This window comes from Pleurodeles waltl, chromosome 3_1, assembly GCF_031143425.1.
Source record: "Pleurodeles waltl isolate 20211129_DDA chromosome 3_1, aPleWal1.hap1.20221129, whole genome shotgun sequence".
Lineage (NCBI taxonomy): Eukaryota > Metazoa > Chordata > Amphibia > Caudata > Salamandridae > Pleurodeles > Pleurodeles waltl.
The window spans coordinates 1124225332-1124250922 of NC_090440.1; the positions used below are offsets into that span (position 1 = coordinate 1124225332).

Below are 25591 nucleotides of genomic sequence, written 5' to 3' on the forward strand. Positions count from 1 at the left end.
GAACACATATTGCATTTGTCCCCCCCAACAGAATGAACAGGTGTTCAGGAATCGTAAAAGTTTCCACTCTATGAATGTGCAGATGGTGTGCTTGGAGGACCAGTATATCTCCCACGTCAATGCTAAGTATCCAAGGTCGGTGCATTATGCCTTTGTCCTAAGGAATAGCAACATCCCAAATGTGATGTCCCAACTACAGAGGCACAGGGTGTGGCTAATAGGTGAGCCCTGGTTCCCACCCAGTAAATGTTGGTGTATGCCTATGGTGTTGGCCATATGGGATAGCGTGTGGCTAAATGTTGTCCCTCAATATTTGCAGGTGACTCTGGTTACCCAAATCTACCATGGTTGCGGACCCCCGTCAGGAATGCCAGGACAAGGGTAGAAGAACGTTATAATGAGGCACATGGGCGAACCAGAAGGATAATTGAAAGGACCTTTGGCCGCCGGAAGGCCAGATTCCGGTGCCTCCATCTGATAGGTGGATCCCTGTGCTACTCACCCAAGAAGGTCTGCCAGATAGTGGTGGCATGCTGCATGTTGCACAACCTGGCCCTCAGACGCCATGTCCCTTTTCTGCAGGAGGAAGAGACTGGAGATGCCCCTGTGGCAGCAGGGGTCCCTGTGGACAGTAAGGATGAGAAGGCAGAGGATGAGGATGTGGACAACAGAACAACTGTAATCCATCTGTACTTCCAATGACACACAGGTGAGACAGTGCAACTTTACATTTCAATGACTTTGGTTGTATTCTGTGTGGCATTGGCATGCTGGTATTTCCCACTTCTATGCCCACTTACTGTTACCTCTGGCTATTCATTTTGCAGATGTTGGTGATTTGACAAGTACTCCTGGTGTGATCACAACAGCCAGCTACAGGTCATTGATTCTATGGTCATTCTATGTACAGTTGATTTGCAATGGTTGTACCTGTTTCAATCAATACATATTTGAAGTACATGACATACTCAAAATCGTTTTTATATCAAAGGGTGTTTATTGTAGTGCTAATATATAGAGGGGGAAGTGCAATGGGATGGGGTGATGATGGAGGAAAGTCCAGGGTATTGTTCCAGTCTGTTTGTAGCACAGGTGCATTATCCAAGGGGACATAGGAAGGGGAGCAATGGCAGTTCAAGGTGGACAGGGTGACTGAGTGGGACACAAGGGGGGCAATCAGGAGAGTCTCATTTCCTGGCGGGGGACTTGGCAAGTGTCTCTGGCTTCAGTCTGGATTGCAGGGAATGTTTGTGGGGTGATACACCTTGTGCAGGGGGAGGGGTGCTGGTGGCCTGTGAGTCCGGTGGCAGGGCCTCCTGGCCACTGGCAGCAGTGGAAGTGGAAGGCTGTTCCAATGACTGGCTAGTGGCAGGGGCCCGCTGATGTGGCACTGCCTCCCTCATAATGTTGGCCATGTCTGCCAGCACACCCTGCTTTGGAGATCAGGGTGTTGTTGATGGCCTGCAAGTCTTCCCTGATCCCTTGATACTGTCCCTCCTGCAGCCGCCTGTTCCCCTGCATGTTGTCTAGGATCTGGCTGATCGTGTCCTGGGAATGTTGATAGGCTCCCAAGATCTCAGAGAGTGCCTTCTGGAAAGTCGGTTCCCTGCTCCTCTCCTCTCCTTGGTGCACAGCAGACCTCCCAGTGTCCCTGGTGGCCTTTGCCTCTGTCCCCTGAACTGTGTACCTACTGCCAATGACCCCAGGTCCCTGATTGTCTTGGGTATGAGGTGTGGTCTGGGGTCCCTGTGCAAGTGGGCACACTGCTGATTGATGTGTCCTGGGGACAGAGGTTTGTGGACTCTGGTTGGGTGCTGTAGTATTGTTTCCTGATGGGGGAGGCTCTGTGGTGGTCTGTGACTGGGCCTGGGTAACCGGCTGTCCAGTGGTCCCTGATGGGCCAGGTAGATCATCCAGATCCTGAAGACCAGAGTTACTGTCATCACTGTGGGCCTCTTCAGTTGGGAAACTGGATAGTGCTGGCATCTCCTCTCTGGTGACATCGGCTGGGGTGCCGGTGGGGATGTAAATGATGTGTTATGGTTAATGTGTATGACATATTGTACATCCCTGGCTTCCCCTCTATGGTTGGTGTTGCGCTGCCAGCTTTTACTTGTGTATGTTGGTGTATGGTGGGATTGTTAGTTCTCTATGCATGCTTTAGTGAAGAATGTCCATGCAGGGCTGTGAGGGGTGCCAATGTATTGGTACAGCATGCAGGACTTGGCATTAGGATTAGAAAGATGTGATGGTAGAGTGTGTGGGATGGAGTGGAGTAATGGGAGTGAGGGTATGTGATGGCATGCAGGTAGGGGGGGGTTACAATAGTAGAAGGTTGACTTACCAGAGTCCAGTCCTCCTCCGACTCCGGCCAGGCCCTCAGGATGCAGCATTGGCAAGACTTGCTCCTCCCATGCTGTGAGTTGTGAGGGAGGAGGTGGGGGTCCACTGTATAGCGACCTGGTGTCTAGCTGCAATGGAACGTACCTTCCCCATAGGTCGTTCCACCTCTTCCTGATGTCATCCATTGTTCTGGGGTGCTGTCCCAAGGCACTGACCCTGTCCACGATTCTACGCCATAGCTCCATCTTCCTAGCTATTGATATTTGCTGCACCTGTGCTCCAAATAGCTGTTGCTTTACCCTGACAACTTCCTCCACCATGACCCTTAACTCCTCCTCAGTGAAACGGGGGTGCCATAGGTGTTATGTGATGTGTGTTGGTGAGGGTGTGTTGGGTGATGTGCTGGGGTGTGTGAACTGGGGTGCGTGATGGATGTATGGGTGTATGTGGTGTGTATATGTAGTTGTGTCAGTGGTCTTTGTGTCAGTCTCGTGCCAATGATTTCTATTCGTAAAGGGTTTGTGGGTACTGTGGGTGTGTCTTTTATAGTGGTGTGGGTGTGTGGGTGTGGTGTGTGTATGGGTGTCAGGTGTGTGTTTGAACTGTCCAATGTGGTGTTGTTTTGTCTGTGGGTGTCCATTGTGAGCGCAGCGGTATGTACCGCCAATGGTTTACAGCCGTTGAATGTCCACCGTGGTGACTCGTGGGTCATAATGTGGTGGGAGTTGTTATGATGGCATAACGGTGTGGGTTTTGATACCACCAGTTTATCACTGACCTTTGGTCTGAGGGATTTGTGTCTGTGGCTGAATTGGTGTGTGTGTGTCATAATATGGTGAACGGATATACGCGGCGGTAAGATGACGGCAGTCAGCGTGCCAGTAAGCAGGATTTACTGCCAGGGTCATAATGAGGGCCATAATCTTTTGGTAGGTTACTATAACCACATTCTAAAACCCCAGGTGCCATATTGCATAGTTGAGCTTGTGGTTTTGTGAGAGAAGATCCATTCTTTTGGGGAGCTTCTCGTGGGGCACTGAAGAGAATTTGAGTAGGGCGGAGTACCATGGCTTGTGTGCCCAGGTTAGTGCTACTAAAATGAGTGTCCTCCTTACCAACAACAAGAGGAGTGGGAGAGGCAGAAAAGCATGAGCAACTATCCCAGATCATCTCATCCATAGTGCATTTACCCAGAGACTGTGGGTGTGGTTGTCTGGTGGCAAAATTTGGGCATTTTTCATTTTTGGCAGTGCCAAACAGATTTATTTGTGGGAACCCTCAAAGGTGAAAGTATCTGGGAAGGACTTGGGGGTGGAGTTCCCACTTGTGGACTTGCTGATGTGTCCTGCTGAGCCAGTCCACAAGGTCACTGTCTACTCTGGGAATCTGATAAGTAGATGGACTTTGTGATGTATTGCCCACTACCATCTGAGTTAGGCTGCACTAGACAACTGCAGAGAATGTGTGCCCCCTTGCTTCTGTAGGTAAAACATTAGAGGTGTGTTTTCTGTGCCTATCAGGACTGTTTTGTTCTGAATGTCAGGGTGGAAATCTCGGAGTGCAAGCTGGATAGGTGAGTGATATGAAGCATTTGATGTGCAGGAGTCCACTGTCCCTGAACAGTGAGATGATTCAGGTGTGCTCCATGAGCTGTGAGCAATACATCTGTAGTGATGTTATCTTGCGGAATTGGAAGGGTGGGCCGGTTAAGAAAGCAATGTGCGTGGCCCCACACCAACACTAGATCCTCTAGATGACTCTTACCTTGAGACCACTGTGCGGCTAGGTACTCTTGTAACAGGCGCATATGCAGCCTTGCCTGAGGGACTATCCCTACGCAAGACACCATCATGCCCAACAGATGCATCACATTTCTGACTGTTACTTGCTGATCTGGCTGAAAAAATGAAAAAGAGGCAGCATGTTTAGGAAGTCATGAACCCTGGCTGGACTGAGGTAAGCCTTTTTACCAAGGGCATCTAAAATTGCTCCAGGAAAGGAATGTAGAAGTAGAAAATGAAGATGGAATTTGGTCAAATTAATGGTGAAACCTAGACTGCACAAGGTATCTGTTGTGGTCTTGGTGTGGGCGAGACAGAGCTGCTTGGTACTACCTTGATCAGCCAGTCATCTAAGTAATGGAACACGTGAATGCCTCTGCTTCTGAGATGAGAGGCCACCACAGCCAGACATTCGTTGAAGACTCTTGGAGCATTAAGAACTCCAAGACATAGCACTTTGAATAGATAATGTTGTCCACTTACCATAAACCTGAAATATTTTTACTGCGAAGGGTAGATGGGTATGTGGAAGAAGGCATCCATCAGATCCAGAGCTGTCTTGAAGTTGCCTTTCTGAAATAGTGGTATTGAAATAGTGGTATAACATTCTGTAGAGTCACCATGTGGAAGTGCTCTGACAGAATGAATTTGCTGAGAGACCTGAGAGAGACCTGAGAGAGCTGCCTCTCTTTGGCAAAAAAAAACAGTGTGAGTATATACCACTCTTGCGGAACAGGATATATGGCCCCTTTCTCAAGGAAGGCTTGTACCTCTTCATGAAGGAGGCATAGGTGTTCTACCGACAATCTATATTGGCGAGGGGGAATGTCTGTTGGTGTTTGAATGAGTTCTAGGATATCATGGTATGATGCCCAGAACCCTGACAGTCTGGTGTTATTTCTGACCAAAAGGTCAGAAAACCCTGCAATCTTACCACAACAGGTGTTTTGTGGTCGGGGTGGGGGAGAGCCAAAGGGTATCACTGTTTTGAGAGGGTAGGTCTTTTTTGGGGCTGCACTTTTACCTCTACCCTTGTTATTGTTGCCCAAATAGACACCTCAGTAGTAACTCCATGAGGAGGACAGGTTTAGTGGCCTGGTGAATGTGGCAGAGGATTCTTGAGTGGTTGTCTTAGGTGCACCCCGAAACTGTGAGCTCTGAAAGGAGCCTCGAGAGGGTGGTGCTTGGGGGGCGTCCATTGCTTTTGCTGTTTCTGTGCCATTTTTTATTTTTTCGAGCAACTCATCGACCTGAGGCCCAAAGGGATGCTCACCATCAAAAGATACATTTAAGTAAATGTTGTGGCGCTTCATCAGGACCAAAACAGGTTTACTTCATCCCTACTGTATCTATCACAGCACACAGTTTCGATTCAAGATCTCCAGCAAAGAGCCCCCTTGTGGGGCCTGTCAGACATTGCATCGCCAGTCTGACGAGCAGCTATCCCTATGATGAAGCATCACATCTATTTGACGTGCGAGGACTCTTGCTTCTAATTTTAGAAGTGTCTTGAGCACCTGTGCCCTGGTTTTTCCTCTCATGAAAAGTGTACCTTTTTGATTTTTGACATAGTTAGGGAGGCCGTACACTGGACCTTGTTAATCTCCCTGTCCCCCCTTTGTTTGATTGACTCCAAAGGCAACCCAGGAGGTTCAGGAGGAGAAGAGGGAGGAGACAGAGGAGCTGTTGTGCTTTTTATGCCTTTTGGGAGGAATAGGCGTTGTGGGTTGATGGCCTCCTCAAAACTCGACTTCCTCTTATGAGGAGTAGGGCCCTTCGGCACAATAGAGGTTTTGCCAAGATCCCCGCAGTGCCAGGCTGAATATGCATGCTCCGTTGTTGATTGTCCAGATGTTCTTGAAGCCTCTCTCGGATCTGCTGCCCAAAATATTCAGAAGCTGCAGAGGAGGCAGCAATGGAAGGGGGCCTCAATGGGATGGATGGTCACCCACAGGTGGGGGCTAAGCTGGTTTTCGGGGCCGAATGCTTCTGGTCAGAAGGCTTTGATGGCGAACCTAATTTCGACCATGAATGTTTCGCTGCAAGGTGTATCAGTTCTGAAATCTTCAGCTCCACCCCTTTCGGCACCAAGATTGTTCAATGGTGATCCTTCCAATCCGGCTCTGAGGCGGTGGACGAGGCTTAATACTTTGAGGTGAACTTTGACACAGAGGTTGGAAGTGACGGTTTCTGTCTCGGATGCCGGTGTCGATAATGCTCAGAAGGCAGTGTTGCACCAGATGCCTCATGAGTGTTGGGGCTTGAAGTTGACACCTCTTTATTGTGAGTAGAGGGGAATATCAGTACTCAGTGCAATCCTTTGTTGCTGCTGGATAGGCGGAGGCCTCGGAATCTGCACTCTCCAGCGAGAATGCTGGTTCCATTTTGACAAAAGGAGCACCTGATTCTTCTATATCACACTCCTCACACTCTCCAAAGATGTCTGGAGTGTCTCCTCCTTCTCGTCTGTGTGCCATGGTGGCCGAGGCTAGGTGACGAGCACATGAGTCCATACAGTCTTTTTGTTATGGACTCAAACACGTTGAATAGGAGTCTTCTCAGCGGTTGGGAGACAAACACAGATTGCAAACTTCATGAAGGTTGGATCTCGGGTGCTTGACGTGGACAGTAGGACAGAATCAAAATGGAGTCCTTTCCATTACAAAAACATTCTCGACCCAGATGGTGGCAGATGAGAGGTATACAACTGACAGAGGGTCGAACAAAACACAGTGGTTGAAACTGGGGAAAGTAGAATTGTTTTGTAAAACCAACATGGGAAAAGATCCAAGGGCCGGGTGAAGACACTGTACAGCATCGAACCGGAGCTCACAGCGACACATCTGAACCCAATGGTGGACAATGAATGATCTAACAATAGATCCAATGCACCTATGCAATACCACTTCTCGGGCCCACTGACAAAAATTCTGGAGCTGATGTTGAAGGTAAAGAAAAATACACCTGTCTGGGCTCAGAAAGCAATCAGTTTGCTGGGCAATGCTAATTGGGACACTTTTAAGGAGAGGTGCAACTCAAGTTGGGGTATTGAAATTGTAATTGTATTTATATAGTGCTTACTACCCCTGACGAGGCGTAGGAGCACTTTTTCGGCGAGTAGAACGCTACTCCAAAACCCAAGAGGAATTAGTGATGGATTAGTATAGGGAAATATGAGTACAGTATTAGTATTATTATGGGTTAATTTGAGCACAGGATATGTGAGTTTGTTAGTTGGATTGACTAGAGTAATGGAGGGATAGAAGAGGGAAGAACCCAGAAGTGTTAATTGGGAGTTTATACAGGGAGTGCAGAATTATTAGGCAAATGAGTATTTTGACCACATCATCCTCTTTATGCATGTTGTCTTACTCCAAGCTGTATAGGCTCGAAAGCCTACTACCAATTAAGCATATTAGGTGATGTGCATCTCTGTAATGAGAAGGGGTGTGGTCTAATGACATCAACACCCTATATCAGGTGTGCATAATTATTAGGCAACTTCCTTTCTTTTGGCAAAATGGGTCAAAAGAAGGACTTGACAGGCTCAGAAAAGTCAAAAATAGTGAGATATCTTGCAGAGGGATGCAGCACTCTTAAAATTGCAAAGCTTCTGAAGCGTGATCATCGAACAATCAATCGTTTCATTCAAAATAGTCAACAGGGTCGCAAGAAGCGTGTGGAAAAACCAAGGCGCAAATTAACTGCCCATGAACTGAGAAAAGTCAAGCGTGCAGCTGCCATGATGCCACTTGCCACCAGTTTGGCCATATTTTAGAGCTGCAACATCACTGGAGTGCCCAAAAGCACAAGGTGTGCAATACTCAGAGACATGGCCAAGGTAAGAAAGGCTGAAAGACGACCACCACTGAACAAGACACACAAGCTGAAACGTCAAGACTGGGCCAAGAAATATCTCAAGACTGATTTTCCTAAGGTTTTATGGACTGATGAAATGAGAGTGAGTCTTGATGGGCCAGATGGATGGGCCCGTGGCTGGATTAGTAAAGGGCAGAGAGCTCCAGTCCGACTCAGACGCCAGCAAGGTGGAGGTGGAGTACTGGTTTGGGCTGGTATCATCAAAGATGAGCTTGTGGGGCCTTTTCGGGTTGAGGATGGAGTCAAGCTCAACTCCCAGTCCTACTGCCAGTTCCTGGAAGACACCTTCTTCAAGCAGTGGTACAGGAAGAAGTCTGCATCCTTCAAGAAAAACATGATTTTCATGCAGGACAATGCTCCATCACACGCGTCCAAATACTCCACAGCGTGGCTGGCAAGAAAGGGTATAAAAGAAGGAAATCTAATGACATGGCCTCCTTGTTCACCTGATCTGAACCCCATTGAGAACCTGTGGTCCATCATCAAATGTGAGATTTACAAGGAGGGAAAACAGTACACCTCTCTGAACAGTGTCTGGGAGGCTGTGGTTGCTGCTGCACGCAATGTTGATGGTGAACAGATCAAAACACTGACAGAATCCATGGATGGCAGGCTTTTGAGTGTCCTTGCAAAGAAAGGTGGCTATATTGGTCACTGATTTGTTTTTGTTTTGTTTTTGAATGTCAGAAATGTATATTTGTGAATGTTGAGATGTTATATTGGTTTCACTGGTAATAATAAATAATTGAAATGGGTATATATTTTTTTTTGTTAAGTTGCCTAATAATTATGCACAGTAATAGTCACCTGCACACACAGATATCCCCCTAACATAGCTAAAACTAAAAACAAACTAAAAACTACTTCCAAAAATTTCAGCTTTGATATTAATGAGTTTTTTGGGTTCATTGAGAACATGGTTGTTGTTCAATAATAAAATTAATCCTCAAAAATACAACTTGCCTAATAATTCTGCACTCCCTGTAGTAATAGGATGAGTCTGTGGAAAGGATTAGGGAGATCATAGTAGCAGGAGGAGTTTTGGATGAGTTAAATGTGAGATAAATGAGGGAGAATTTAGTACGGTTGCTTGGGAGATCATGGTAGTAAACTGAGGTCTGGGGTGAGCTAGATGCGTTAGATGATGGAAGAGCTTAAGCAGATTTACTTTGGAGATGAAAGTAGTAGAATGGCTTTGGGATGAGTCAGAGTGGGGGTGGAGGATAGATTGACAGAGACAGGGTGATGGGGAGACAGAGTAAAGCTTACAAGAGAGTAAATGTATATTATTATTTTATATATATATGTATATACACACACGCACATACACACATATATATATATATATATATATATATATATATATATATATATTTTTTTTAAAAAATTAATTTAATTTATTTATAATTTGAAGTTATATTTATAGATTTTATTGTATTATTTGTGTTTAATTTTTCTCTAGTACAGTAGGACTAGAGTAATAGATATGTAAATACATAGTAAGGGAATATATGTGTAAGGAATATAGTAATGGGTATAATAATATGAGAAGAAAAGTAGTATTGTATAAACACAGACTTTCAAAATGTGTAATATTTGAAGTTAATTAATAAGTGTACTTTTTAACATTCATTTATCTTTACTCAATTTCTAAATAGTGAAATGCTTGCTGTTAAATAGATAATAAAACATTTTATCATTGTGATATAAAAGCGAAAGCAGAGATAATTTATCTAGGAGCTATGCAATGACCTATGAACCTGTTAAGCATGGAATAATATAAACACATATATGTATATATACACACACATATATACATATAATTATATATATATATATATAGGGAGTGCAGAATTATTAGGCAAATGAGTATTTTGACCACATCATCCTCTTTATGCATGTTGTCTTACTCCAAGCTGTATAGGCTCGAAAGCCTACTACCAATTAAGCATATTAGGTGATGTGCATCTCTGTACTGAGAAGGGGTGTGGTCTAATGACATCAACACCCTATATCAGGTGTGCATAATTATTAGGCAACTTCCTTTCCTTTGGCAAAATGGGTCAAAAGAAGGACTTGACAGGCTCAGAAAAGTCAAAAATAGTGAGATATCTTGCAGAGGGATGCAGCACTCTTAAAATTGCAAAGCTTCTGAAGCGTGATCATCGAACAATCAAGTGTTTCATTCAAAATAGTCAACAGGGTCGCAAGAAGCGTGTGGAAAAACCAAGGCGCAAAATAATTGCCCATGTACTGAGAAAAGTCAAGCGTGCAGCTGCCACGATGCCACTTGCCACCAGTTTGGCCATATTTCAGAGCTGCAACATCACTGGAGTGCCCAAAAGCATAAGGTGTGCAATACTCAGAGACATGGCCAAGGTAAGAAAGGCTGAAAGACTACCACCACTGAACAAGACACACAAGCTGAAACGTCAAGACTGGGCCAAGAAATATCTCAAGACTGATTTTTCTAAGGTTTTATGGACTGATGAAATGAGAGTGAGTCTTGATGGCCAAGATGGATGGGCCCATGGCTGGATTGGTAAAGGGCAGAGAGCTCCAGTCCGACTCAGACGCCAGCAAGGTGGAGGTGGAGTACTGGTTTGGGCTGGTATCATCAAAGATGAGCTTGTGGGGCCTTTTCGGGTTGAGGATGGAGTCAAGCTCAACTCCCAGTCCTACTGCCAGTTCCTGGAAGACACCTTCTTCAAGCAGTGGTACAGGAAGAAGTCTGCATCCTTCAAGAAAAACATGATTTTCATGCAGGACAATGCTCCATCACACGCGTCCAAGTACTCCACAGCGTGGCTGGCAAGAAAGGGTATAAAAGAAGGAAATCTAATGACATGGCCTCCTTGTTCACCTGATCTGAACCCCATTGAGAACCTGTGGTCCATCATCAAATGTGAGATTTACAAGGAGGGAAAACAGTACACCTCTCTGAACAGTGTCTGGGAGGCTGTGGTTGCTGCTGCACGCAATGTTGATGGTGAACAGATCAAAACACTGACAGAATCCATGGATGGCAGGCTTTTGAGTGTCCTTGCAAAGAAAGGTGGCTATATTGGTCACTGATTTGTTTTTGTTTTGTTTTTGAATGTCAGAAATGTATATTTGTGAATGTTGAGATGTTATATTGGTTTCACTGGTAATAATAAATAATTGAAATGGGTATATATTTTTTTTTGTTAAGTTGCCTAATAATTATGCACAGTAATAGTCACCTGCACACACAGATATCCCCCTAACATAGCTAAAACTAAAAACAAACTAAAAACTACTTCCAAAAATATTCAGCTTTGATATTGATGAGTTTTTTGGGTTCATTGAGAACATGGTTGTTGTTCAATAATAAAATTAATCCTCAAAAATACAACTTGCCTAATAATTCTGCACTCCCTGTATATATATATATATATATATATATATATATATATATATTTAACCGTGATTAAATATACATTTGTTAAACAGGCTTAAAGAGTATGTGTATAATTTATTATTATGAAATTGTAACAATACATATTTCTTAAAGAACAAAACATATCTAAAATATACACATAATCAGATTATAAATATTTATCAATACAGGCATATGCAGCCCGTTGCTGTTTGCATATGGTGGTTATGAAGGAAAGAGACAACTCTTGAGTAGTCTTCTGAAGAAAAGGGAGTTTTCAGTGGATCTTATATTTGGGGGTTATGAATTCCATAGTTTGGCTTCTTGAACGGAGAAGGATGTACCACCTATTGTCTTTTTCTTGTATGGCGGTGTTCTAAGGCGGGTTGCCAATGTTGAGCGGAGGTTTCTTAGTTGAATGTATTTGGTTATTTTGTTTCTGATGAAAAGCGGTCCTGTTCCATGCATAGTTTTGTGGTGATACAAAGCAGATTGAAGGGGGATCTTCTGGCAATGGGTAAACCGTGTAGTGCTTTCAAGGCAGAGGAGATGTGGGCTTGTGGCTTTACATGTAATAGTAGCCTGGCAGCTGAGCTCTGAATACGTTGTTGTTTTTTCATAATAGATACAGATGATCCGTGGTAGGGGCCATTGGCATAATCCAGTTTCGATAGTACAAGAGAGATAGCCTGCAAATTGTGTGGAAATCCGAGGTGGGGGAGATGTGTCGCAGAGTCTTCAAGGTGATGCAGCTTGATCGTACTAATTTGTCCACTTGGGCATTCATTGTTAACTTGGAGTCCATGGTAATGCCTAGGTTTTGAACTTCCTTGGATACTTGAGGAGGTGGTCCCAGATCGTCAGGCCAGGTGCACAGTCAGTCATAATTTTTCCAGTCGCCACATGTGAGAATTTCTGTTTTGGAAGCATTCAGTTCGAGATGGCTCCAAGTCATCCACGGATCAACGATTCTGAGGCAACTGAATATTTGTGAGTTTTCAATATCTTTGGGGCAATTCAACTGAAGTAGTATTTGTGTGTCATCCGCATAGTTGTAGCATGAGAGTTGAAAATCATTGATGACTTTTGGTAATTACATCATGTAGATGTTGAAAGCATAAGTGAGATGATTGATCCTTGGGGGACCCCTGCTTTTGTGAGGTAAGGTTTGGACGAGAAGGGGGGAGAATAGATAATATTAGTTCTGTGTTGAAGATAGGATGTAAATCAGTCAATAGCAGTCCATTCTATGCCAGCTTCGTAGAGTCTTTGAACTAGGGTGTCATGGTCAACTTTATCAAAGGCGGCTGAGAAGTCCAAGAGAAGTAGTGCAGCAACTCCATTGTGGTCGACTGTGTTTTTAAGATCATCCCAGATTACTATGAGTGCCAATTCATTGCCTCTTCCTGGGTGGAAACCAGTTTGGTAGTCTGAAAGTATGGAATTGTCTTCAATGAACTGTGGCATCTGAGCGAATGCTGCTCTTTCTATCACTTTGCCCAGGAAAGGACCATTTGTGATTGGTCTGTAATTGTTGGGGTTCTATGGGTTTAGGTTTTGTTCTTTAATAATGGACATATGTATGCCTTTTTCTGGTCTTCAGGAAAAGTTCCTGTAGTTAAAGAATTGTTGATGATTCTTCTTACAGGTGAGGCAGAAGAAGTAGATAAAAGAATGTTCTTGAAGATGTGTGGTGGAGTAGGGTTAGGAGGGCAACTGGAAGGCCTGCTTGCTTTGACCAAATCCATAAACTCACCTGGTGAGATTTGTTTGAAGGAGTGCAGAGGCTGGGTTGGTTTATTCTTGGAGGGGATTTTAGGAAAGGGGTTGGTGCTAATGGTTTTTGTCTGTTTAAAATAGGAGTTCAATGTGTCTGCCTTGGTTGTATAATGAGTTGCCAGTTTGTTTGTGAAATGTTGAGTAGGGGGATGGCTTCCTTCCATGCATTTAAGTTTTAGAAATTCATTCAGAATTTTATAAAATTCTCTAGTTGCAGATTTAGCATTTAGAATTCTGTCTGAGTAATACCTTTTTTAGCTTTTTTGATTATGATTTGTATATTCTGTTAAGTTTGTGTAGCTGACGTTAGTCTTGAATGTTGTTTGTTTTGAGCCAGGTCTGTTGCAACCTTCTGATTTGTTGCTTTATCTTTTTAAGTTCTATGTTTCTCCAAGGTGTTGGTTTTCTTTTGTCTTGTTTAGTTTTTCTGAGTGGTATTAGGATATTGAAAGCGTCCTTTAGCCACTCAAAGTTATGGAACAGAATTGTTTCTAGTTCTGTATTGACTGTTAGTTGTGTTTCTAAGTCTTCAAAACTGAGTTTGCTCTATGGTCGATAGATGCATGTATGCAAGATGCTATGGGGTGTGTTGATTTGTGGCATTTTATGTCGGAAAGTTATCAAATGGTGGTTTGACCATGTGATTGGCGTGATGCTATGAACGGAAGGCTCTGCAAAAATGACATTTAGGATAGCTCCAGCGATGTGTGTGGGATTGCATACAATCTGATGTAGGTTCAATGTGACTAGGCCAGTGGTGATAACTTTTGGATGGGGCATATTGGGTTTGTTAAACCAAATGTTTAGGTTCCCAAGAATGCATAGGTTTGTCAACACCAGGGCAGTGCGCGCTCTATTGGCAACTAGAATGCAAAAACCCAGCACTCTCAAAACAAAGTAACTTATGCATTGTGCTGATATGTTGTTGTTTACCTTTTGCATTGCAGAGTTTAATCCTGAAGACTTATTTTGTAAGTGTTTACAAATACTCTTCATTTGCAATGTATTGCTGCAGGCTTTCAGAGTGTGTTAGGGTGTGGTCCCTTTCCAGGGCCTTCCAGAGACTTTCCCTGCAGCATGCCTGGGTGTGGTTGGGGGCTGGGCCAAGACTCTATAAAAGGGAGGCAGCCCAGCTCCAAGTGCTCACTATTCAGAGGTCCCGGTGCAGAGATGCAACTACTTCCTGAGCTCCTGTTCCGGTGGCCTATTTGATCTTCCAGGCCTCTGCCCTTCATTCTTCATTGGTGATCCTTGTTCTGGGCGGTAAGACGGTGGTTGGGCTGACCTCCCGATGCCGTTATCGAGAACTTTCATATTCTTGGCCTAATTTTTTAATGATTAACAGATTACTTTGCGCGCTACCATTTCTTGACATTTGAATGGTGGCTTGCGAATCGGCAAGACGTGCGATTCGTTTCACGCTGGTTTGATCTTTTTATTCATTGCGCGCTACCATTTCTTGACATTTGTATGGTGGCTTGCGAATCGGCAAGACGCGCAATTCGTTTCATGATGATTTGACTTTGTTATTCATTGCGTGCTACCATTTCTTGACATTTACATGGTGGCTTAAGAATCGGCAAAAGACGCGCAATTCGTTTCATGGTGCTTTAATCTTGTTATTTATTGCGCGCGTTTTATTTTTTGGCATTTACACCATGGCTTACGAATCGGCAAGACGCGCGATTCGTTTAATGGTGATTTAACCTTGATATTCATTGCATGCTACTATTTCTTGACATTTTACATGGTGGCACTCGAATCGGCAAGACGCATGATTCTCTCTTCGAGCTTAATTCATGTTGTTCATTGTATGCCATTTATTCTAAGACATTTATTAGGTAATATTCAAGTTGACAAGTTGTGTGATTTGTTTCCTGAATCCATATTGTGTGATTCATGGTGCACAATCCTTTTATGGTGTTTACTATATATTTATGAAAATCTGCAATGTGCGCAATTCGTGTTGAAACATTTCAAGAGAACACAGAAGACCAGAGTTTCTAGATGCACTATTGCATGGTCCTAGTATGCATTCTCAAAAAAAGGATTCATATGACTGGTTTAGAAATGATTCAGAATGTTTTTTCCTGATTCTCATGTAAAGGAAAGTACTTGAATTTGAAAGTTTCATTTAATGCATCTTGATTCCCTTACAGGTATCCGGCCATCTTGAAATTTAGTTATTTTAAGCCTAATTCTTAGGTTGTTCATGTTTTCAGAATGACTAGGCTTAGAGTCATAGTCTAGTATTGATTTAATGAGATGTAATTTTCATATTGTGTGTTTTAAACTTTTTCTTACTACAGGTCTCCTTCCCAGCTGTTTCCTTCCTAATCCCCTCTTCCACTCTTGAACTCTCTTAGCCTCTGTGATTTATCTATCAGAGTCTTGGAGCTGTTCAGTGGTGGACGTGTTGGGAACGTGCGCAGACCCTGAGGATCTGGTGACTCTGACAAGGTTTTAGTATAATGTTATAAGGTCTGAGACTGTATCTAGAAATGTGTCTGGGACTGTTGAGTTGTTAGGTGGAGGTCTTTAAAGGAGGAGAAAGTTACAGGAGGAAGTTGGTGTAGGGTTGCATTTGGTGAGGAGGGCCGCACAACCTTTTATGAAATGTTGTCTGTTTTACTGAGATTTATTGCTTATTTGCATATAATAGCTAGTCCACCTCCTCTCTTGCCTATACGGTTTTGTGTGAAGGTTTGATAGCGCAGAGGAACGGCTTCACGCAACACTGGGGCCATGTCATCTCCTAACCATGATTCCTTTATGAATAGTAAGTCAGGTTGTGTGTCTGTGAGCAGGTTGTAGATGTGGTGCTTGTTTTTTAAAATGATCGAGCATTTATGAGCAGGCAATTTAGAAAATGTGTGTTTGTGGCGGTGTTGTTTTGTTTTGGAGAAGGGTGAGCAGTATATTTTGAGTTTGTAGCAGGTGTGTTAGTTGTGATAACTATGTGAGGGTCACAATAGTCTTGTTTTTCAATATAGTGTTCCTCTTCTAGCAGGCTTGGGAGTCATTTTGTTGGGTCTGTGTGTGTTGGTGGTGGACTGAGAGAGACATGAAGAGTATACTTTTTTTTGTAGAGTAGCCTTATTGTGTAGTAGACAAAGGGATGCAAAGTTGTTAGGAGTAGCATGTTGTTTATTTTGTTTGCATCTGTTTAGTGTGGAAGGAGTATGGGTTAGGGGTGGTGGAGGAGCATGTGGATCATAATGTAACGCTCTAAATTGTGCAAAGGATGAGAGTCGGGTGAATGAATGTTGTTGTGTTGGGGTGCTTGAAGAAGATGTTTGTGAAGGGTGAGAATGTAGGAGTAAAGATTGGACAGGATCTGTACTCTTTGTGTAGTCATGAGGGTGTGAGTGGGTGTGACGGAAAGCATTATGAAAGTTTGTGTTATTTTGATTTGCTGATGTGTGTGGTCTGTTTTGTTTTTGTGGAATAGTGAGAGGAGATATTGATGTAGTGGTTTTCTGTAATGAATGTGTATGTGAGTTAGTGCTGGTGAGTGGTATTAGAATATTACAGGGGGTGTTGATGTGTTTTGGAGAAGAGTGTATGAGGTGTGTAAGAGGATGGATGTAGGTCAGGTATGTTTGTGTTAGTTTTGATCACTGGAAGAGGTAATATGTGTGGCAGAGTGGAGTGTTAGGATTGTATGGTTGTGTGTAATTGGTGTAGAGATGAGAAGGGTGTTTGCAGATGGTGTGCAGGAAGTCTGGGTTTAGGTTTTGTCTTGATAAGAGGAGTTCTGGCAGGAGCAAATAGTGGATAGTTCTATTGGTTTGTATGAACAGGGAGTGTGTATCTGGATGGCTGAAAGTAATGTATAATGTGGTTTTGTGTTGTGTGGGTGATGGCAGGTTGTGTTAGTGGCAATGGGCAGAGTAGTATTTGCTGTGAGAATGAAGGTGTTTTACTGTTGTGGGTGTGGTGGATATGTGTATAGGTATGGTATGTGGGGTTTTCTGTTGGTTGATGAGACATTGCAATCTGCATTAGGTCAATTTGTGATTCAAGAGTTGGATGTCTTTGCCGATAATGTGTTTGCATGTTGATGGATGTGTAGGGAGTAATGTCCTTTCTGGTAAATGGGAAATTAGGCAGCATTTCTAGTCCTAGGCCCCACCTGGCCCTAACAGGCCCACACAAGCAAATGCCCTTTTCCTCTCCGCCCTTAGTCTTGATGCCCCGGCTGTGACGACCTGAGTCCTAGGCTTAAATAGCCATATTGCCCAATAGAAACCTAGTCCTAAACCTAACTAATTTTGATTTGTAACCCTAAACCCCCAGGTGACAACAGAGGTTGGCCCAGTAGTAGATGGTCTTATCTGTGGCAGAGAAGATTTTCACAAACCTCCTCAATTCTTTGACAGATGGAATGTGGAAATATAGCCGGCGCTAATTCTGCAGGGGAGAACCCACATGCTGCCACTCTAACCCAATGCAGAAAGATAGCTTTTACGTGCCTTCCTGCATCCAAAATCCTGACCAACAATGAGAGTAAAAGCAAATGTCACTCTTTACTCATAATGACCGAGAAATAACTCCCACCTTTCTCACTTGTCAAAATCTCAGCACAATTACTAGCAGAACGGAGGATGATCAGGGAGCTCTGGAAAGAAAACATGGCACAGTCCGTTGATTTAATATCACGGACCATGGTTGTAAAAGGACCTATGAATGATAGTAAGTGCTTTGAAAAGAATCATTTTCACTAATAGGGAGCCAATGAAGAGCACAGATGTGATAGGATACAGTCACCCTCTTGAGGATGCCCAAGATGAGGCTGGCAGCAGCATACAGAACCACTTGGAGCATCCTGATCAATCTATCCAAAAGGAGGCCAAGGTAAACGTTGTCACCATGGTCCAGTTTAGATGCTATCAAGGCATGGACTACTTTCCTACATGCGCTCTTGGGGAGGAAATCAAGTAACTTTCTAATAGTATGGAGTAAGGCAAAGCAGAACCCCATTACCAACAGAATCTGAGAGTGAAAGGAGAAATTATTATCAGTCTGAATCCAAGATTCCTGGTAACTGTGATAGGTGAGGGTGGAGAGGGAGACCAGACTGCCATTAGGAGGACAGCCAGTGCTCTTTAACTTGTACAAATAGAAACATCTCTGTTTCATCAGCATTGAATTCCAGATGGCTGATATGCAACGAGGAAGCGTGGGGGACAAGACAAGGGACTTGTCACAACTTGCACTAACCTCAGATGCTTGGTCTCTTCTCCGAAGACTGCTTGCTATGACTGTTAACGTGCTTCAGAATTTAGATTTCTCATCAGTGGTCCTAAGTCCGGGCTATACCCCGGCAATGAACACAGACCTCCTGAGCTTTTGCATAGACCTGGCTTTGGAGTCTCTACACTTTCTTTAGATGAGAATCAAAGCAATCAACCAAGAACTATGAAAACCTCTGTCTCAAGACCACATATCTTTTTGCAGCTACTGAAAATTGTATGTCTATTGTCGGCCTCAATTAAGGTAATTTCTCTGGGCCCTCCAGAGACTAAAAGTCATGTAGTTCAGGAGAGAGATGTTAAACGTGAACGAGGTACCCTTATTGTGAATGGCAAAGAGAAACTCAAGCGGTGGTTAAACCACATGGAGGTCTGGAAAAGCAAATCAATTTTCAGATTGCCCCAGATCTGATCATAGAATCAGATGCCAGCAAGTCAGAATGTGGGACAAGATGCTGAACATTCTTCATAGGGGAAAGTGGTCAGAACAGAAAGGAATCTTCACACCAACTGCCTAGAATTACTGCAAGGTACAAGTCAAATGTCACCAAGGACTGCTCAAACTGCTGTAAACCTCTAACGATGGACAATATGTTGGAAGTTTATTATATAAACAGACTGGGTGTTACAAGCTCCACAATGTTTGTGGAGCTAGTCAAATCTTTTGGCACTATTGCCTCAATAAAAATACATTGATCTCAGTGGAGTACCTCCTGGAAGCAGAGAATGCAGTGGCAGACTCAAACTCCAGATTTCTGAATGGCTTAAAAGACTGGAGATTGTACCCGATGACTTTTCTGAAATTGATCAGCCTTCGTAGTCCGAGGCAAATAGAATACTTTGCATTCTGGTAGAGCATTCAATTAATCAAGTTTACATCTAGAGTGATCGGGTGATCTTCAGTATACATTCCCTCCATTCATAATGAATCCTCAAGTAACTTCTGAAGTGAAAAGACCATGTGTGGACCTTATTTTGATTAATCCTATATGGTGTACTCATTTCGTTTGTGGTGTCATTGATTCTGTCAGTAGCTTGGCTGGTCCAGATTCCATACAATCTTCCTGTTGCACAACTCTCAGGGCCAGATGCACCAATTAACTCTATTCCGTCAGGTCTGATGAAAGGCCTAGAAAATATCTGTCCACAATAGGAAGTTCCAGGCCTTTCAAAACACTCTTCCGTCATTAGCTAACAAGATTGGGCCGTGGTTGCTAAAAAAAGATATCAGTTTGCCTGGAGCAGATAGGCTCATTGCATATGGCCTGCAGATCTGTCAGTTCCTACAGATCTGCCACTTCTGCAGGTAATCAACCAATTGGCAATAAACTGATGTGTGAATATGCCATGATTGCTAAGCTCATGCAGGGCATTCGCATGGGGATCGCTCCAGCATCACAATACTCGCACCTCTGGTAATGAGGTTCTTATATTCCAAGTATTCTAATGCAGATGTCCCAAAAACAACTACCAGCAAAGTTGGTGATGTTGTGTAAGCTGTCCTATAAGGGAACTGTGGATGATAAGGTCTTATAACGAGATGGAAGAATTTACTTCTCAAGGAGTGACATCTGTAATAGTGAAATCACAAAGTTATACTAGATCAGTATATTTTCCAGGAGAAGAACATTCTGTGTAGTTTGTTGTTTCAAGGAATATGAGGGCAGGAAGTAGACGTTCAGACCAAAAGATGCAAATCAGCTTCAATCAATTTTGTAAGACCTTATATTCCAGTGTCCACAGGTTCTATTTCTTTTTGGGAACATCAGATTATGGCCTTTTCAGGAATAGATATTGACATCATAATGAAATAGTTCATCAGGGAAGGAATAACATTGAAGTCACTACTAAAAGGCATAAGTTTGTTATTATTATGGAGATGGTTGATTGGTCAACTGAACCAATTTACACAAAATTCTATTTTATACTCATTTGCTTATTTGACAGGTGGCATCTAAGCGCCAAACCAGCATAATCCTCACCTCTATTCATTTCATCAAAAGTAATTTTTACAGAATTCAAATCTTTAAGCGTCAATTCTATTAAATACACAGAGGTGAGGACTCTGACCATTATTGAGAATAAGTGACCTCATTAATACACACATAATTAAAAAAACTAAGATATTAATACCAATGATCACAAAGAGTGGCTTTCGGATAGGAACAATCAATAACATATGTACTAATAAGATAACGAGGTATTGTAAAACATATGTTCACCCCTAGGTGCATCATGTTGCAGAAAATCAAAGTGTTTTATTTTATTTTATAGATCTTTGATAAATGAAAGTCTGAGTTGACCTGCACAGTTTAAGCCTGAGACCATGAAGTCAAATATAGATTCCGGGACTGGATGAAAAAGTACATCAAGCCTCTGATGAATTTGTCCACTGAGCCATACAGCTAATATTAAGGACATCCACTGCCCCAGACACCTTACAGCTTATTAAAATGGAAATCAGGAGTCCAATCATTCTCTCACATCATTACTTTGAGGGCTGGATTGAGTACTGGCATGGCCGCTAATGTGAGATATGATCAGGAAGGGCATTTATCAGAACCTGTAAGTCTGTACAGGGGGTTAGGCAAGGCTGCATCTTGGCTCCTTTCTTATTTATTTAATATATTAATAAGTTGGGATATGATTTAAGTGCAGTATGAAAGGACATTCAGAGGGTTGTCTCACTACTAATTCCTGCCCTATTATGATGCATTATTAACTGCTAGGACCGCGAATGGTTTGCAACAATTGGTTGATTCATGTGTGGCATTTATGAGTAATCTCGATTTGAGTACTAATTACTCTAAGTCCCACATGAATATTTTTGGCACCAGGAAACCCCAGAGAAAGACTTTTTTTGGGGGGTTGGGGGTGGCGGGGAGGTTGGGGAGCTGGTTAGGGTGCCACCTTTTTTATATTTGGCTGTTCTTTTCGATGCAAACGGGTCATGGGGTCAATATTTGAGGCTGAAAAGGAAGGTCTTTTCACGAGCAACAGCAGCAACGCTTGATGTCGTCAAGGATTTTGGCACAAAAACAATTTGGGCCCTCGTCAAGGTTTAGCATAGCAAATGTGTCCCAATCGCGACTTATGGGAGTGATACATGTTTTTTTTTAATATGAAGGAAATTCAGACTGTGGAGAATAAATTATTGAGGAAACTGTTGATGGACCCACAATCAGTCCCGTCATATATCCTACATGAGGAGCTGAGACTTGGGCACATCTCTGATCAATTAGCTCTCGCTCCTCTTAGGTGGATCAGGGTATAGTATAACACAGTGTTGGATCTCAACCGAGCCATCATTAAGGACTGCCGTTCACGTGACAAAGCCCTACACATTCCTTGGGGAATATTCATTTGTTCAGGTTAAACCTGCTTTGATGTTTTAACAAATGTTATATAGCCCTCTTATTTGTTTTTATGTTGCAATCTTTCTGACCGGGGCCATAGGATTAGGAAGTTTTTGCCCCTAAGAAATAATCAGATACTGGTTTGGGGAAGGGTTTGCAAATTTTCCCATTGTTTTTTAACATGCTTTTATTCTTTTTTTAATTCGCCTTTTTTCTTGTTTTTATTCAATCTTATTCAACATTTCATGCAATTTGGGTTATACATAATTACTGATGTACTGATTGTTTGCTTTTATTACTCTTAGTAGTCGAATAAAGTCTTATTGATGATGATAATGAGTACTGGCATGGTATTTCATCGAAAACCACAACATTTTATTCTTACCACTTGCCCAATTAGCTGGAAACCGGTTGGTAGTTTCATTCCATACACAGGAACACCAATCACATTGATGAGCCACTCCTTATAACAAAAAAAATAAGACAATATATTTATCAATTGCAGAAACACACTTTTTTGTTTTCTAAACAAAATAATAACCAAGAACAGAAAGCAACTAAAGAGGGGTTTTTACAACAACCTAAATAATAGCACTAATAAAGCAACTAGGTCTGGGTTTTGAAGAAAATTTGGCAAGAGTGAATGAAAGGAGCAGGAGGAACCACCTCTGTTTTTGTACTTTCTATTTTATAAAACACATTGGAAGATCCAGAATTTAAAGATGCAAATGGAGAAGACTGAATTAATGGTGTGATCGCTTGTTTTATATGTTTGTGATAGTCAGAATGCTGTGAAGTACTCTGGGTAAAACAGCATCCTAATACAGTATAAAGTATATATTGTAAAAGCCCTGCATGTTCTGGAATATATGTCGACACTCTGATGACCGTGACATTGACCTACTAGTATATTGACCTTTCACTGACATTTCATCCATATCAACATATTCAAGTGCTTTGAATAGCTCATCACTGTCCCGAGCTCTGATGCGCAAAAAATATGTCACCACTAACCCCCAGTGATATGGGCATGCCTAACAGCTGACATAGAGCCTGAGTACGACCTTGACAGATGAGCTACTCCGTCACAAAAGTGACGGATAACCCGCCTGTCGTTTTACAAGTTCCATAGATTATAATGGAACTTTTAATAATGGGGACGGGATATCTGTCACTTTTGTGACAGAGTAGCCCATCGCCAAGGTCGTAATCAATTTGTTATCTAAAACTAACCTTTTCATAAAAAAATAAAATTCACATTAAACTGAACTAAATCAAAAAGAATCGGAACCCTTTATACCTAACCCTAATTTTTACTCCACACTAGACACACTTAACCATCAACAATGAAAATATTAAGTTAAAATAAATTAAAACATATTATTGTTCTAGTGAAGAATTGATATATTTCAATTTGTATGTTTATTTTCTTTCTTTGAAAACTTCAGTCATCCTGAATTCAGAAATATCATTAATAGACTGGCTTTGGGGAAATGGTGATGTTGGTTTATCAATCGGGAGGAGACACTTTTGGGGTGGGTGGGGGTGAGTTGAGTTGATGTAATAAAGTCACCACATTTTCATTTTCTGATAGTGCCTATGTCCTCTGGTAAAAATGAATACCCCAGAAGAAAGGGCTCAGATGTTGTGATCTCATACATATAAATTTGTTTATCAAATAAACTGGTTTATGGCTTTGTAAATATCAAACTTGGAACCATTTTAAAGAGAGTCTTACATTTTGATCATAAAGTGGCCTGGAGAGAAATCTTTACTTTTGTAAACTTATTGGTCAATTATGTTCACACTTTCCACAGACAAGTCTATGAGAGCCTTTCTATTGAAGATTTTATTCCACAATCCCAGATTCTGGTTAATTAATACTGACCTGCTGCATAAAAAAACAGGGAAGCCTTCCAAAAGAGAGATATTGGGGGAAGGAGCATGGTGGCTCCCAAAATGGCTGCTTACCTCTTTGGTTTCTGGTGAGCCTGGTCTATCCTTGATGTCCTGTACTACCCTGAGTAAGCCTGGCATCCCAAGAGTCAGAGGTATAGAAAGGGTCACGGGGAAGCCCCACTGAAAGGACTGTGCTGACATGACTGTCTGTATCTTCATGCCTTATCCTAACATCTTGTACTGAAGACCGACTGAACTGTTAGAGTCCTACTGGGGAGTGCTGGAATGTCAGAAGGCTAGGCAGGTGCAGAGGACACTTGTGATGTGAGCCAGAAGGAGACGTAACTGACATGTAGGACTTGGAGTCTGCAGAGGAAAGTTGGTCGGATGGAAGACACCTTATTTCCTCGGTTGACACTTAATGGTTGGGAGACTTTTATACAGAGTTAGTTGGAGACTTTCAGCAAATGTAATGGCTGAAAAATGTTTGTTTTAAATTTCATTTCACCTTTCTCTTGCTCTCTGTGCATTTTTGTTTTATTTTTCAGCTTTCCTTTACTCTTTTTTACTGGATTGGACCCTGTGTTTTTACTTTTCTGGGGACATTTGCGTTAGAATACTTACAAACGGTTGTATTGTGTTCTTGATAGGATACTTTATCAGTGTCTGTTTCTGATACTACCAATAAGATATTTAAAACATAAAAGGCAGCTACTTAAAGCATGTACTGAAAACAGTAAGATGACCAGGCAGGACGTTTGTATCAAAACTTGACAGCAGAACGCAGAGTCATGCATTCAGAAGTTTGGATGCACTTCTTCTGGGTGCTCATCGCAATTTCTTTTGAACGAACCCTGCACCCCTACCTCTCCAATCTGCAGGATCTGAAGACAGGTGACCCAAGAAATGACACTGTGCACCTCCCAGTGCCGCATGCTGATCTGATCAGGCATCCACGTCTTCCTTACTGGAGAAAAACAGAGGCTCCGCCTACCACGTTGCATGGCTAAATTGAACCAGCTCTGTATAGGAGAACAGATAATTTTGCATTTTAGGAGATGTAATCTGCTTTGAGAATAGAGATCTGTGGTACTCATGCCATGGGGCACAGAGGAATTCGAAGGTCCTCTGTTGGGAATTCAGTAGTGCAGGACACAGTGCAGATCTCAAATCCACTGTCCCTTCACAAACGGCTACAGCACCTAGGTGGTTAACCTGTTTAGATAGAATACAGACATGCAGCACGCACAGAGGACTACTCTTGAAGAGGGAGAGAAATTATGGATTACCTGAGAGGGAACCATTATTCACAGGTTGCTATTCATTGTTGGAGAAGTGGGAACAGGAAGCTGTCAAAATACCCCATGCATCCCATTTATGTTCTTTAGCAACTGATGTTGCTGATGTCTCTTCTGAGGAGTTTCTGTTCAGGCAATATTCTGCAAGATCTTGCCCTCGTTCTTGATGCCCATTGAGTCCTGTTGGGGGAGAAGAAACCTCCATAATTGGACGTCATGCCTTTGGGGAATAATCTTATCCTTTGGGTCACCACGGGGTGGCCAGCTTGGGCTCTTTTTCATTTTACTGGTGGAATAGATCCTCTCTTCTTTCGATCTATTTTCCTTTTATTCATCTTATTCATTTTCTTGTTCCTTTATTTGGACAGCTTTTCTCTGAATTAAGTTGTTGGGGGTTGGATAGAATCTTCCCTGCTTGCTCCTGTTTGATGACAGGGTCATTTAAACACTGTGGGCATTTTAGAAGTGAGTTAGGTAAATGTAAAATGCGTTCATGCTTCAGGTGCTTAACGAGAGTTAGCACCTCACAGACTTAAAGGTTTATGTCCTGTGTCTTCAGGAGACATACCTTTCAAGCACAGACCTTATGTGTTCCACTATA

The 25591-nt window shown here is 42.5% G+C and overlaps 1 protein-coding gene across 1 annotated transcript in view; it reads right to left on the reverse strand.

Annotated features, from left to right (window-relative positions):
* Window positions 1-25591, reverse strand: part of LOC138285009 (uncharacterized) — a 597004-nt gene that overhangs the window by 381933 nt on the left and 189480 nt on the right. Inside the window, exon 8 of the mRNA XM_069224423.1 lies at window positions 22179-22256. Within this exon, the coding sequence (XP_069080524.1) occupies window positions 22179-22256 (78 nt within the window). The remainder of the gene's footprint in view (window positions 1-22178; window positions 22257-25591) is intronic.